The sequence below is a fragment of the Octopus bimaculoides genome, chromosome 2 (assembly GCF_001194135.2).
Source record: "Octopus bimaculoides isolate UCB-OBI-ISO-001 chromosome 2, ASM119413v2, whole genome shotgun sequence".
Lineage (NCBI taxonomy): Eukaryota > Metazoa > Mollusca > Cephalopoda > Octopoda > Octopodidae > Octopus > Octopus bimaculoides.
Window position 1 is genome coordinate 4,063,662 of NC_068982.1, and position 17,060 is coordinate 4,080,721.

General features: G+C 37.0%; 1 protein-coding gene across 1 annotated transcript in view; it reads left to right on the forward strand.

Annotated features, from left to right (window-relative positions):
* The window catches only part of LOC106884239 (uncharacterized), a 58,766-nt gene extending 41,788 nt beyond the window's left edge, over positions 1-16,978 (forward strand). The window contains exons 2-7 of the mRNA XM_014935503.2: positions 1,552-1,705; positions 3,475-3,679; positions 8,182-8,294; positions 11,052-11,177; positions 12,427-12,582; positions 16,451-16,978. Of these exons, the coding sequence (XP_014790989.1) occupies positions 1,552-1,705; positions 3,475-3,679; positions 8,182-8,294; positions 11,052-11,177; positions 12,427-12,582; positions 16,451-16,672 (976 nt within the window). The 3' untranslated portion in view covers positions 16,673-16,978. The remainder of the gene's footprint in view (positions 1-1,551; positions 1,706-3,474; positions 3,680-8,181; positions 8,295-11,051; positions 11,178-12,426; positions 12,583-16,450) is intronic.
* Positions 16,979-17,060: the final 82 nt, after the last annotated feature.

The window sequence follows — 17,060 nt, forward strand, 5'->3', positions numbered from 1 at the left end:
ATATATATATATATATATATATATATATATATAAATAAATATACGTCACAACTAGTTGGTTGTCATAATAAACAACTAGTTGTCACATATTATATTTCTAGATAAATTCCTCCATTTTACATAATATCGAGGTCTCATTCATTCTTTTATTGTCATATTATTATTATTATTATTATTCTTCTATGATATAAATTAGACGTGGGCGATCATTGTATTTTTTCTTATCTTGAGGTTCACAGCCAAACGGCTGGGTGGATTCATGTGTAAATGGCACACATGTGGAGACGGGTGCATAGATTGGAATGCGGTTTGTATTTTTTCCTAGCCCCCATAGTTACCGAGAAAATCGATTAAAACTTTTTCTACTGGAATTTCCCTGCCATTAAAATAACCAGTTGCTCACACAGCCGGCATATACCATTTCGCTAGCAACAAGGGGAGTACAGGATGAGTCAGCCAAAGCCATTCATACATACATACATAACCTCTCCCTCCCTTTCTCTGTCAGTCACACATTCACTCACTACAAAAAGTGAATAACAAAATTTCAGTTAACTCTCTCTTGGCCATACATAGATACATACATCTATGTATACATACATACATAACAACCTGCATGCGTGTGTGTTTGTGTTACTGAAGCCATTCATACATGCATATTTACATAACCTCTCTCTCGCTTTAACTCTGTCAATCACTCACACATTCACTCACTACAAAAACTGGATAAAAAAAATTTCACTTATCTCTCTTTTTCTATCTTTCTCTCTCTCTCTCTCATATATACACACTCCATCAACATTACTCTGTCTCTTCACACACACTCACAAAAGCAATTCATATACATATCACACATTCTGTCTCGCACACCCTATCAAACACACACACACATACACACTCACACACACACACACACGCACACATCAATTCTTCCGCTTCACGCCAACTTTAAAAGAACTTCACTCATACGATTGCGCTCTCTCTGTCTCTTTCGCGCCAACTTCAAAAGATCCCCCCCCCATTTAAAAAAATTAAATTTTTTTACAGAAACCGACAATCATCTTCAAAAATGTGACATTTGTACTCAGAGCCAGAGTTGGTTTCAGCCAGGTTGGTCGTGAAAGGGTTAATGTAACTAATAGCTTGTCAGTCTTGATTAAACAGATATACAGTGAAAGGCATTCCAGCCATGATCATCATGTCTTTTTTTTTTTCCAAACAGTATGCTTTATCCTAGACTATATTATCTAATATATTCTTTTTTTAAGTTGACAAGGTTGTTTTAAGGAAGAGTTGGCTACTATTTCTAGCAGGTCAAGCAATCATGTAAAGGCTCCCTTGTTGCAGTGTTAAGCTCAAATCCATTCATGGACATGGGGAAGGCAAGAAGAAACCAATGTGTATTCTTCTTAGAATCAACACATAACCCCACCTTCACCCCTCTTCCCATCCTGTGAAATATTTAGCAATATTCCCCACTTCAGATTCTTTCAGGAAACTATTTCCAAAGCCATTTGGTTGTGTCTAACCAATTTTTTTTTCTTGTTTCAGGTATATAGATTTTGAAAATTGCATTGTAAAGCGAATGAAGAAGAAATCTCATGAAGTTCTTTGTGTCATAACAGGTGTAGTCTACCCTGTATCGGATATGAAAATTGCCAAACAAAGCACTCTGTCGGAGGATGGTAAAATCAAGACCGATGTGGTGAGTATTGTTTTTGACAAAGTAACAAATTCTTCTTTGTTTCGATGGAATTAAGAACTTTGAAACCGAGTTGTTTGTTTCAAGAAGGTTCAAAGAATAGGACTGTCTTAAAAAGGATACAAGAAGTAAATATATATATATTGATTTTGGATTTCATTACCAAACAATCTTTGCCTGAGCATTCTTCTTAAGACTGGTTTTCTGAAACTGGAAGAAAATAATAATAATAATAATATAAACAAAGAAAAATAGTTTATTCTTTGATTCTTTTATTCTTTTAATTGTTTCAGTCATTTGACTGTGGCCATGCTGAAGCACCACCTTTTAGTTGGGCAAATCGACCCCAGGACTTATTCTTTGTAAGCCCAGTACTTATTCTATTGGTCTCTTTTTGCTGAACCACTAAGTCACAAGGACATAAACACACCAGCATCGCATGTCAAGCGTTGTTGGGGAGGGACAAACACTTGATGTTTTCACACAGCTATAGAAGCAACTTCAATCTTTCTCTTGTGTATTGTTGGTATTTTCTCAGAGATAAAGAGCATTGAGGTTGTTTAAAGGCACCAACCAAAATATCAAGGTCTTGTTGATATGTTCGACAACTTTGAATGTGATGAAAACTCTCATCAGCCAAATCATTTTTCCCATGTCACTGAAGTGGTCAGTGAAGTGACTTATGTAGGAAGTCCACTTTTTAATTGTCCGAGCCATGGAATTGCTGAACCTGGCTGGCATATTGATTTTAGTAGTAAAATACACGAGCTTGAATAGCTTAATGGTGCCACCATCCTATGGTCAAGATGAAGGGCTTGCTTTTGCTCATGAAGTAGATTAGTTTGATAAATTACCGTGAAAAACAGATAACTCTTTTTTAAAATTTTATTTGTAAGTTGTCCAAACTAAACATTTACAGAACTAATGTATTCCAATTCTACCAAACTCTCAAATCAAAAAAACCTCAAATTAACAAAATCAAAAATGTCAGGGAATTTAATCAATCCCAAGTATTTGACTGGTCCCTGTTTTATTATCAACCTTAGAAATCTCTAAAGACACCATTGAATTTGGGGAGAATGAGACGGTTGTGTCTGCTTTACAGAGACAACTTTTTATTCTTGACACAACACTTGAACAGATAGTCTCCGTGATGGATTCAAGATGAGGACACAGTCTGGGATGTACATATATATATATATATATATATATATATGAATGAGGAATTAAGTATATTAATTATTGTATTACACACACACACACACACACACACACACACACACACACGTATGTATGTGTGTATCAAGAAAGAGTTATGCTGAGCTTTTAATTTCCTGATATCCCAATTTTTCTGCTAAATTTATTTACTTTTATATTTATTTCTGCATAACTATGTTATCAATGATCAATACCTTTGCCACTACCTGTCCATCTTTTATTACTTTCATTAGCTCAACTGATGCATTACCTGTGGTCAGCTCTTATTATCATTGATTCCATATCCCTTTGTTCAACATTGGATTTCAGATTCTTGGCCCAGTCTGAGCACATACTCTCTGTATCTTTTGTTACTATATAATGGACGTAATTCAATGATTTGGAAATAAAATACAAATTCATTTCGTTTTTTTTTTGGTCTTTCACAGCATATCATTAAACTTGTTCATTAAACATTACAAATATTTTTGCATAATTTTTCTAAAACTAAATAGTTTTTTTTTTTGTTTTTAAAAAGGATAATGGCAAAGTTTTTCATTTTTGTTTCTTTTTAGAAAAAGGAGATAGTCGATGTTGATGTTGAAGAAAAAGGATCAAAGAAGAACTCTGAAACTGTGGATATTGTTGGCAAAACAAACTTGGCCTACAATATAGTTGAGTTGAAAATCCACCCTGATGGCACCATTGGAGTTTGTATGACCGAGAACGACAAAGGTGGCTTTGATGTAGTTGACTTGTGCAGTAAAGGCGCCGAGAAAAGTAATTATTCATTTATGCTTATATTCTTTACATTTTTTATGCATAGAAAAGATTGGTAACTTAGTAGATTTGTAGATTTTTTTTCATCTACAGCAGTGGTTCTCAACTGGTGTCCCTTGGACCTTGGAGGGTCCATATCAGATTTTGGGGTTAAAATAAACTGATCATTTTTCTATTCAAAATATTTTGATTTTTTAAATACAATTCCTTATAATATTTCATTATCAAAATACATTAAGATTTTTTTTTTAAACATGAAATGTCTATGAGGGACCAGCAGAGTAAAATGGGAACCAAAGAGTTCCATTGGTAAAAAATGGTTGAGAACCACTGACCTACAGGATTATCAAGGATTTGATTTTGTTACTTTTCCCCATTGCTCAGTAAAGTAGTGGAACCAGTCCCCTCCACTGGGGCTGTAAAACAGGGGTAAACAAATGATCATGTTTAATAAAATTAAAATAATCTTAAAGATGTCCAACACAAAGGCAAAGAAAGAAGAATTATACTGATGCAAATTCTGTTTTGTTTCCACGTTAATAAGAGGAGGAAGGAGAGAGAGGTGGGGAGCCAGTGCAGAGGAAGGGGTCAGTCTTTGCCAGTCTGAGAATGACTGATTTAGGCTCAACACTGCAATGCAACAAAACATTTGTTAATTATACAATAATCATTCTAATTACAGTGTTGCAGTAGTTCTGTTGTAGTTTGATCAACAGACTCAATGAGGTTTAAATGTCTTGGTTAAGAACATTGGTGCAGTCATCTAATGGCATATGAACTGTTGACCTGGAATCCTAATGAGTTGGTCATCTCTAACTCAAAATAGCCAGGTGGACAGAATATTTGACATGCATCACATGTTTGCTGCAGGTATTGAAGGTAAATAACATAATGAGAGAAGAACTGAAGACCATTGTTTTTGTTTGTTTGGCATCTTTTCTGTTAGAATCCTTTTTGTTATGCTTTAACAGAGTTAAACAAATTATCATGTTTAATAAAATTAAAATAATTTAAAACTTGTCCAACACAAGTTTGACATTTTGGTTGGAATTGTCTGAGTCTGTCATAATCACTGTCTGGGAGTGAATCTTTTATATTGATAGTTTGATTTGAACACACACACACCCTCTCTCTTCATATTTTTGAATAAATCTCAATAATTCACAGGTTAATGTCATATACTCACTAAACTCCATGTGTATTTGTGATTCTTTCGGTATGTATCATCATCATTTAGCGTCCATTGTCCATGCTGGTATGGGTTGGACAGTTTGACCAGGGCTGGCCAGCTGGAAGGCTGCACCAGACTCCAGTCTGATTTGACCTGGTTTCTACGGCTGGATGCCCTTCCTAACACCAACCATTCCAAGAGTGTAATGGGTACTTTTATGTGCCACTGGCACAGGTACCATTTGCATGACACCTGTATCTGCCACGACTGTGATTTTATTTGACTTGATGGGTCGTGTTCTCAAGCATGACATAATGCCGATGGTCTCGGTCATTGCCTCCATGAACCCCAACACTCAAAAGGAGCTCAGCCACTTTGCTTCCATGAGACCCAACACTCAAGAGGTGCTTTTTAATGTTTATTTGTATTATAAAGTGATTATCTAAATCTGGGTGTATATCCTTTACTAGCATGTACCAGTGTATATACCAGTGTATAGATGTGTGTGCATCTATATCCTTCTGTTTGTCTGCATGCATGGGCTGGGGAACAGGAGGTGCAGGGAGTTCGAGTGCACCTCCTAAAATATTTTGGAGGTGCAAAATCAAGATTTGTACCCCTACTTAGTTTTTTCAAGTTCAGAAAACAGTGTGGCAGATCTGTAAAAATTAGCTTGAAGTTAGGTTTCTTTTCAAAGAACAAAAGTAAAAAAGCAACACAATAATTCCTTGTTTGTAAAAAGTTTTGGACCTGGGTTTGCATTTGCTAAGCAAATTTCATTCCTGAGCCAATGTCTGCATGACTATCTGTTGAGTAATGTGTTATAATCTAGGTTATGTTTTGAAGTTTTTTGTGAGAGAGAGATTTTCATATAAACTTGAGTACTAACAATGATTAGTATTCCACTAAATTTATTCCTTGTATATCAGTAGATGTGATTAACAGGTTGGCAACTGGCTGCTGTTGAATCATGCTAAGCAAAATGTAATTATAATATCATTATAATCCCCATTCTTCAATATAATGTTGTTGCACACGATATAGATAAGAACAACAAAGCCATTGAAGGATCTCAAACTTGTAGACAGGTTGCTTTCACTTCATCTGATAAGCCTTGTGTTTTCTATGACACAGAGAGTGGTTTAGTAACCAAAGGCCTGACAGTAGCTGTCTGAATAGACTTGACATTTGATCTGTCGATTCTGTTATGTAGGGTGGAGAAGGATTATTGAAGAAATTTAAGAACGAGTCTGTCGCCGTGGTTCTACAGTGTTTAACTGTTTAACCCTTTCGTCACTGTATTTATTTTGAAATGTTCTGTGTTTCTTTCAATTACTTTAAATATAACAAAGAATTTAGTAAAATAACTTAGTTATTATTAAGCTAGTATTAGGAACATAAATTGTGACTGAGGTTTGGTGGAGGATTTTAATACAAAACTTATGAAAACAAGACATTTGTACTCAGAGCCAGAAGCGGTTTCAGGCAGGTTGGTATCAAAAGGGTTAAGAATGTTAATTACGTTTGGCTAATAGACTGTAAGAAAATATTTGTGCTGTGGGTGGGGTAGAAGGTATACTGCTGATAAACAACTGGTTGTTGCTCTATAAGCTTATGAACTAAAATTATATATTAATGGCCTGGTTAAAATTTGCAAAATTTGTTGTCTTTAATTTGTTTATATATTAGGGTCATTAGAAAAAAAATTATAATTAATCAATAAAGAAATCATTATCATCATCGTCGTTTAATGTCCACTTTCCATGCTGGCATGGGTTGGACGGTTTGACTGAGTGCTGGCAAGCCAGGAGGGTGTACCAAGCTCCAATCTGATCTGACAGGTTTTCTACAGCTGGATACCTTTCCTAATGCCAACCACTCCAAGAGTGTAGCGGGTGCTTTTCATGTGCCACCAGCACAAGGGCCAGTCAGGTAGTACTTGCAACAACTACACTCGAATGCCCAGTCTGGGAATCGAAACTGCGATCCTATGACCGCGAGTCCGTTGCCCTAACCACTGGGCCATTGCGCCTCCATACACACACAAATATATGACTGGCTTCTTTCAATTTCCATCTGCCAAATCAACTCACAAGGCTCTGGTCTGCCCAATTCTATAGTAAAAGACACTTGCCCAGGGTGCCACGTAGTGGGACTGAACCCGGAACCATGTGGTTCGTAAGCAAGCTACTTACCACACATGCATTTCTTTAAAAAAAATTAAACCCAAGTTATTGTTTAACTCATAAAGTGCTGGGATTTGCACTTACATGGCATGGCCTGCTGAACACATTTTATAGAAATGAGACTACCATGCACACATAAAAAACAAAAAATAGTTTAAATATCTTAGTATATAATGGTGGTAAGTTGGGGTATCAGAGTGTTTGAATGACATTAGATCCCAACAAACGCCCATAAATTAAATGCATCTATCTGGGCCATGAAAGTGGCCTGTTGACCTGTACCTGATGGCCACAATCGTGGCCCGTTATGCTTTATGTGTTAAATAAAAGAATAAAAATTCTGAAAATAAGAGCAGTTATTGTATTAGATATTCTAAATGTAACAATATGCTTGTTGTCATGTATTGTTTTACATGAGACATCTTGTCAAAATGCCAAACCATTATGATTGAAACTGGTGAGGTGACTACGCATATCCTGTTTCTGACAATTCATAACTGTCTGTAAGTTAGAACGATGATGAGGTTTAAGTAGAACTCTTCAAGCACAGCAAAGACTTTTCAAGTAGAGTCCTCAGTTTTATCTTCATTAACATCTAAATCTGTATTACTTGGTCATTTCCTTCCTTGAAGGTGAATAATATTTAAGAAAATTCAAAATTATGTATACTGGTGTCAATCTAATCGACTGCCCCTCCCCCCCAATTTCAGGCCTTGTGCCTATAATAGAAAAGAATGTCAAGACACACACACACACACACACACACACACACACACACACACACACACAATGTGCACTTTTTCCATCAAATTTCCCTGTACAAGGCATTGGTCAACCAAAGTCTATGTTGGAAAACACTTGTTTAAAGTGCTGTGCCATGGGATTGAAACGAGAACCATGTCATTCACAACCTAATTCTTTTTTTTTCTGCTTATCACTTAGCCATATATGCAAACCATTTCCCTCCTATATCTGCCAACATATTTTCACCATTAATTCTACCAAATATCTTCTCTATCACCGTGTTTTCCTTTCAGTGATATTACAAGGAATGTTGACATTAATCGAACCATTAAAAATACTGGTTGTTTTACTGTTATTTCTTTTCAAAAATATTCACATTGGTTCTAACTTCTGAATTCCAGCTCTTTTCTACCCTCCTGAAGAAGTTGCTGCAGGCAAAAACAAGACGGAGCTAACAGATTCTTTGGTTGACTGCATTCGATATTCCGCTCTGTTTGAGTGGCTTGTGCACTGGGTAAGAACCTAATATTTCTAATTGCAATAATGCCGTCCTTTTTTTAGGTGCCACTTTTAAATTAGATTTGAAGAATGGCCAAATCCTGTTGATTGAAGGGTTAAATATAACATATCCTGTTTCTCACAATGCATTGTGTTTTTGAAGTTTGTGTGAGTTTGAAGTAGAAGAAAAGCATTTAAATCTCTCCTCATCATTAGACAAGAAGAATAACGTTAAATGTTTGGAGTTAGTGCAGATGATGTGCAGTTTCAATTTCTGCAATACTGCAGTTAATGTGCATGTGTGTGTGTGTGTGTGTGTGTGTGTGTATGTGCGTGTATCCATACACTCACATATCAGATTACGTACACGCACATGTTCACATGTATATTATATAAATGATGATGATGATATATATATACAACCATATGTGTATATGTTCACAAACACACACACACACACACATATATATACAGAGTGTGCTGGGTAAATGGCTGCAATTTTATACTTTTAATTTCACGCATGTGCATTGTTTGTTTTTGATGTTGTCAACTAAACAGTATGGTAGGGTCAGTTGGGCACCATCTGTGAGAAAAACAGCACCATGACGTAATTCACTTTGCCAGAAATTTGGAAACAACATGCTGTACTGCTTGGCATTCATGCTGGAAGCTCCAATATGAACATTTCAGAGTGTTTGGGTGTCAGTCTGAGGCAGTGCAGAGGATTTGCAAAGAGTTGGAGGAGTCTTATAGTGACTATGAAGGTACGGCAGCTCAGAAAACTCATTCTGGTTGTTCTGATAAGAAAAGAACTCCTGAATTTGTTGGTAAGATCCCGGCCATGATTGACAACAATCCCTCCAAGTCAATCAGGTCCATTGCCAGGGACATAGGAAAAATCTGAGTTTCTTATGAGGCAGGTGGAGCCTGAAGACTTTCAGTATTCCTCGTACAAGATGAGAAAGGGCCAATTCTTATCCCAAGCCATCAAGGACAAGAGGAAAGACTGCACTACGAAGCTTTTCAACAAACTCAAGCATCTCCTCCAACTGAACATGCTTTGGTTTTTCTCAGACAAGAACAATTTCTGCCAGGATCAAATGGTGAACACACAGAACAACTGTTGGCTTGCCGTGTCCCTAAAACATGTACTTAGAGTGATAAAAATCAAAACATCCAGTCAACATCATGGTGTTTGGAGTGATCACTAGTGATGGCGACATTATGCCTCCACTCATCTTCCCACATGGCCTCAAATTAGTGCATAGTTCAGTAAATGTTTTTGCTCAATTCTTTTTTTTTTTTAATATTACACAAACTTTTACTAATAAACATAATTATTTATTTTCCTGTGTTTTTAAACAAAACGACCAAGTTGCTAAGGTACTGGATGACCGACATCATAATATTTTTTACTCGTTACTTTTATCATTTTATTTGCATTTTCCATGCTGGCATTTGTTGGCTGGTTTGACCGGAGCTGGTAAGGCCAGGAGTGGAATTAGGTTCCATGTCTGGTTTGGCATGGTTTTTGCAACTGGTTGCTCTTCCTAATGCCAACCACTTTACAGAGTGTACTGGGTGCTTTTTATAAGGCACCAACACCAGTGCATTTTACATGGCACCAGCACCGACAGGGTCTCCAAGCACCTTGCAGGACAAAAACCCCACAATTGTGAGGGGGAAGTAGTATTGACGGGGTGTGGCTTTGTGCCAGTTGAGAGATTTAAGGTAAAGCTGGGGCACAGATAGAGATGTCTTGCTGTAGAGTAGATACATGGATACTCCCCCCTTGGACAGACAAAGGAAAATGAGATGGAGAGTAAGATAAAGAGAGCAATAATAAGAGATAATTGTGGTGAAGGTATGTTGGGACATGCCCTTGAGGGACATGGGGGCGGGTGGTGAGAATAGGTGAGGTGATAGAGAGGTTTGGACTGAGTGAGTGGGCAGGATGAGGTGACTGTAGCAAATGATGGAGAGAAATATAGGAGAGGCTTGGTGGGTGGGGTTTGAAATACCTTGTCATGTGACTGTACTCTGTCTACCTAAGGAACTCAACTAACAACCATCCTTATGAATCACATTTTGAACATGAAGATTTTAAACTGAAAATGAAATGGTTTGAATGAAGTTGTCTCCCATAACTAAGCAGGAATCTATTGGTTAGGAACAAACACCAGACACTCTCTGCAAAATTCTAATCTCAAGTTTAAGATGTATCAGTTGATATTCCTCAGCGGAATCTGTTGAAAGCCTGTCATGTGGATTCATTCTGCAATAAGACTCTTCTTTTATTAGGGCAGGGACAGTGCTAAGCAGTGATGTGTATAAATATAAACTTGTTGCTAGTTCAAGTATTCTTGAGGCATATTCCAACCCATAAGAGAGCCATTCACTGTATTTTGGAATGGAGAAAACTTCTCACTTTAGACACCAAGGTGTTAAACACACCTTATACCGTTAACACCTTTGTGTCTAAAATGAGCAATTTTCTCTGTGATATAAACATATGCCTCAAGAATATTTGAACAAGTTTGAATTTATTTTTTTACTATTTTATTAGTTTCACTCATTGAACTGTGGCCATGCTGGGGCAGACATGTTTTAAACATAGTTTAGTAATCTGAACTTTTCAAAGTTTCCATACTTTGTTTGGTGTTAATGATAATATCCATCCGTTTCCAGTTCTATGATGCCATACAATAATTTCATTATAGTTATCATTTTGTGTTATTGGTTTGATTTTCACCTGGAAACTTGTTCATTTCAGCTTCATGTCATTCATTCTCATGAACATGAAAAACTGCCATGGGATGATAAATTCTGGTCGTTCATTGGAGATGATGGCTTTAAAGCAGCCTCAAGGTTTTTCAAATTAATTAATGTAAACTTTAAAGTAAGTCCTAATTTTTATTCTTGTCATTGTGTTGCTTGAACCTGTTCATTCTGAAATAATAGTCTTTCTGTTATTTTAAAAATGTTTATGATTAAAATTCCCCAAAGACACAGAGCTCATGGCACCATGTTGTTATATTAAGGCAGCAAGTTGGCAGAATCGTTAGCATGCCAGACGATTAGTGGCGTTTTTTCTATATTTATGTCCTTGCTTCAAATTTTGCTGAGGTTGACTTTGCCTTTTGTCCTTTTGGGGTCAGTAAAATGTGTACCAGCTGAACACTGGGAACAACCCCTCCCCTGTAATTACTGCTCTTCTGCCAGAATAGGAAACTAAAATATTGTATCTCTTACCTCCTAACGGAACAGCAGGGCTTTATGACATAATGTGGAGGCGCAATAGTCCAGTGGTTAGGGCAGCGAACTTGCAGTCGTAGGATCGCGGTTTCGATTCCCAGACTGCGTTGTGAGTGTTTATTGAGCGAAAACACCTAAAGCTCCACTAGGCTCCAGCAGAGGATGGTGGCGAACCCTGCTGTACTCTTCCACCACAACTTTCACTCTTTCTTCCTGTTTCTGTTGTACTTGTATTTCAAAGGGGCCAGCCTTGTCACACTCTGTGTCATGTTGAATCTCCCTGAGAACTACATTAAGGGTACATGTGTCTGTGGAATACTCAGCCACTTGCATGTTAATTTCATGATCAGGCTGTTCCGTTGATCAGATCAACTGGAACCCTTGTCGTCGTAACCGACAGAGTGCCATGATGATTTTTTTTAGAATGGTGAGTTGGCAGAATGGTGATGGCACCTTAGTCTAACATCAGTCCTTTTTTTTTTAATACTCTTCATTCAAATGTCGAAGTTTGATTTCCAAAATAAGTATTGGCAACATATTGAGATTGTTTCAATAGAATATTGTTTTCTTCAAAAAAAATCATTCTAGATGTAAACCCAGACATCATCATAATTTAGCACCCATTGTCCATGCTGGCATGGGTTGGACAGTTTGACCAGGGCTGGCTAGATGGAAGGCTGCACCAGGTTCCAATCTGATTTGGCATGGTTTCTACGGCTGGATGCCCATCTTAATGCCAACCACTCCAAGAGTGTAATGGGTGTTTTTACGTGCCACTGCCACAGGTGCCATTTGCGTGACACCGGTATCTGCCACGACAGCAATTTTATTTGGCCTGATGGGTCTTCTTGTGTCATTATTTTCATTGATTCTTTTAAAATTTCTTTGAACAGTATGGTGAGGAAACTAGCGTTGATGGCCTTGATCAACATATGCTTGGATGTGCCCTCTATTACCTGGAGCTGATGTCATTTCTTTCTAATGATGAAATCGTTGCAATCACAGATTGTTCTAGCACTCGCCATGTGGTCTCATCTTTCCTGAAAGTGGTAAGTGTTTGCTTTTATAACATTTCGAACCTTTGTTAATATCTGTGAATTCAATTTGGAGTTTTTATGATGTTTCTGTTTTTTTTTTTTTTATTGTTGCGGTGAGCTGGCAGCCGGTAGCATGTCAGAACAAATGCTGTCTTTACATTCTGAGTTCAAATTCTGCTGAGGTCGACTTTGCCTTTCACTCTTTTGGTGTTGATTAAATAAGTACCAGTGGTGTGCTGGGGTCAATCTAATCAACTATCCCTCTCTCCCTAGAATTTCAGGTTTTGTGTTTATAGTGGAAAGGATTAATGTTATTATTTCTATGATTGTTATTTATATTGTTATTGTCATCAATCTTGTTAGAGATAGGATCACTGGCAGATTTGTGCCAGGAACTGCATTCTAATAAGACATTTACCAGTTTCTCAATTGACTCTAAAGTGGTAGAGACTCTGTACATTTGTCAGCAGATTCTCTCTGATACCTGTTTTAGCCTCAAAAAAGAGCTGTATTAGTAGAGATTTAAACATCATCATCATTGTTGTCGTTTAACGTCCGCTTTCCATGCTGGCATGGGTTGGACAGTTTGACTGAGGACTGGCAAGCCGGGAGGCTGCACCAGGCTCCAATCTGATTTGGCAAGGTTTCTACAGATGGATGCCCTTCCTAATGCCAACCACTCTGAGAGTGTAGCAGGTGCTTTTTATGTGCCAATAGTACGAGGGCCAGTCAGGTGGTACTGGTATCAACCACGCTTGACTGGTGCTTTTTACTTGCCAGTCAGGCGGCACTAGCAACGATCATACTCGAATGGTGCTTTTTACGTGCCACCAGCACGGATGCCAATCAGGCGGTACTGTCATCAGCCACAACAATGACTTCACTTCTTGACTCAACGGGTCTTCGCAAGCTCAGTTTAATTGCCCAATATACATCTGTGTACAGTTTTTATTTTAGAGCTGATTCTACAAGAAAGAAAGAAAAACAGCCAAATAGTTTGGTTGTTGCTGATATTGTTGCTGAATAGCTCCATCTACTTCTGCTAAAATTACGATGGAGAGGCAGTGAAATATCTGGGTACCATCCATGGATCCAGCAAGAGTACTGTGTTAGTCCGATATGAGTCTCTATATCTCACGTTCCAGTCTCTTCTTTTGTTTGTTTGTTACACTATGCAGAGCTCTATGCAATGGTACATTAAGGTAGTTGACCAGGTGTGGCTGTATGGTAAGAAGCTTGCTTCCCAACCACATGGTTCTGGGTTCAGCCCCACTGTGTGGCACCTTGGGCAATTGTCTTCTACTATAGCCTCAGGCTGACCAAAGCCTTGTGAGTGGATTTGACAGATGGAAACCGAAAGAAGCCTGTCATATATGTACATGTCTGGTTCCTGACTGATTACATGTGTGTTGAGGCTTGCTACGGAATTTATATTTAGATATATTTGGGGTACTTATGTGTACTCATGACTTTTGCTTCCGCTTTTTTCCATGGGTGCTTGTAAGTATTTCATATTCTCTGTTGATGAGTGGAAAAATCCATTGGATTAATCCTGAAATCATTCGATGCAGAAATAATGAATTAAAAAAAAAATTCCGTCATCTTGCTTTCCTTGATTTCCACAGAACGTGTATTCATGGTAATGCATATTGTATGTTGTGATTGACGATTTAAAGTCTATTTCTCAGCATACCAACATAGAAATTTTTTTCTTTTGCCCTTATTTTATAATTGTTTATAAATGTGTATGTATCTTTGTGTCAGTGTTTGTCCACCTCCCCACACTGTTTGGAAACTGGTGTTGGTATGTATAAACAAGCAGCAGATAAAAATTACAAGATCCTGCTTTTAGAACTAAAGGTAAAATTTGATTGAGGCATGAAAGATATGTTCCAATTAATTGTTTCCTTTGTCGGTTTTGCAACTGTGCCTATTTATTGACTGATAAGGTCAGTTAATTGTCTTGGACTCCTGTACAAAGCACAGTTTGTCTGACTGATGAAAATACATTCTAATTCCACTTCATTCTTAACTTCAATACATTGCTTGGCATCAGTCTGCTGAACAGGTAACCGTTTCTGGCTTCACTTATTAAACTATAAAAATTTTTGATTTTAGCTGTTCCTGCAAATATATATTTAAAGATGTATTCAAAACAATCAAACATAAAAAAAAAATACACACAGGAATCCTATTGCATTCCCAAAAGAATGCTAAAAAAAGAAACTTTAAAAATATAAAATGTTTTAAAAATAAAAAAAAAACCCTTAATTTTCTGTAAGTATATGTATGTATGTATGTTATCTCAGGACACAAAAACTGGTTTAAAATATTTTAAAGACAAAGTTAAACATTAAGATGTAAAAATATATAAAAAAATCTAGTATATCAGAATCTCCCCTCCCCCCATCATTCCCCGCGCATAAAATGTAAGAAACAATCACAGAAAAAAATATAATCTTATAATAAATACCAGAAATACGTTTTATATATTTAATGGTGAACCATGGGAAATAATTCCACTAAATTTGGAGTTATCCCCCCTTAAATATAACATTCTTGACAGATTTAAATGTGAACGTCTGATCGTTGTCGTGTTTTGGCACTAGAGAGCACTTCAGTCCTTTAGGCCAGTAGTTCCCAACATGGGGTCCGCGGACCACTGGTGGTTCGCAAATGTAATACTGGGGGTCCGTGAACTAAATTCAAAATTTCAAATAAGCATATTAAAAGGGGGTTGTGGGAAAACTCATTTAAATAAAAGGGTTGGGAACCACTCCTTTACGTGATTCACTGATGTCAGGTAACTTTCAAATCAGTGCTGTCTTATTTACAGGAATTGGCTGACACATTAGTTGTTGATGTTTGTTAAACATAATAATTTCTGAGAGTGCATGCTGAGCAGTAAAAATCTGAACCATATCTTATGTATTCATTCTATGATGATCAACGTTTTGGCAGATTCAAATGTGAATATCTGATGGTTGTTGTTTTTCGTCATCAGAGAACAGCTCCCTTTTGGCAATGTGTGTTCATAACTCATTGAATTCACTGGTGTAAGGGGACTTTGAGTCATCATGATGTTTCAACCTCTTTGTGTGTCTCATTGGCGTTAAGACTGACGAATCTGACAAAAGCACAAGCTCTTGTCATGGAGTTTATGAACATCATAAATTTAAGCATTACTGGTGCTGCAGATATAAGTATAGACAAAAGTAAATATGAATATCAATATGCCAGTGTTAGATTAAGTAGGTGGGTGGCTAAACTAGTTGCATTTGTCCCAGGAAAGAGGGAGAGGAAGGAGGTGAAATCCCAGTGAGAGAGGGGGTTTCCGGTGAGAGAAAAGAGATATCCAGTATTGGTGGTTGGGTGGGAATGGGCAGGCACACCATGAACAAGCAAGGGTTAATTTAAGAGATAGTATGAAAAAAAAAAATATGTAGCCAACTTAGAAACAACTTGGAGGGAAGAAGAGTTAAACATGAAGAATTAAGGAGAAAACTAAGGCTGAGAGAGAAAGAGAGAGAGATTAGGAAGTTATATATTGAAGAGTCAATTTGAATAATTAGCTTACAGAAGTAGACATTAGTAAATAATGCTTATTAATAATGAATGAATGAATGAGTGAAAAGATAAAAAAAACACGGGAGAATATCTTAGCCTAGCAGGGCGTAACGGGGTGCCATATAGATATCAATGCTGGAACAGGCTATTATTTCTAGCAGTTCAAACAATCACATAGAGGTTCCTTTGCTTTGGTGGAAGAAATTGAGTCTGGAAGATGAAAAAGAGTGGATGATGTGTGTGTTAGAGTGGACATTAATACAATTGGGTAACTAAATGATATTTATTGTTGTCTGTTTTTGTTTCTTTACAGTTCAGTTGCAGTCTAATGAAGAAAGATATTGGTAAGGATATTGTGGTGCCTCTGTTGGAATATGATTGGGCTTTGAAACTTCTCTTCTGCCTTGGCTACGATCTAAGCAACGTGAAGAAAGATTCTACCATTAAATCACCCAAAGAAAGTTTCAAAGCTATTGAAGCTGTTGGTAAAATTCTTTATGGCCTCTTTATCTTACCCTTGGAAGTAAATAAATAAAAACCGAGATTAATGCAGGGGGGTTGGAAGGATTTAACTGCAAGTTAAATTTAAACAATGAAATATAACAAAAAAGCCAACCAATAAAACCTACCACCCCTTCTTGAATCATTTGAAATGATAATGAGGAATATTCGAAGAAACACTGCCAATAAAGTCTAGACACCAAAATATAAAGAATTTTAAAAAAGGGAAGGAAAAGAGTGAGAAAAGAAGGAAAAGAGTAAAACTTCATTTTCTCCTTTGTTAGATCTGTCTTTCTTTTTTCCCCTCATTGGAAGTGAATAATAAAAAAGACAAAAAATACATTTTTAGTTTTTTTTTCTATTTCTTTTCATTATTTTTGAGAATGAATTTTTGATTCTTGATGAGAAGCATTTTTTGGTGC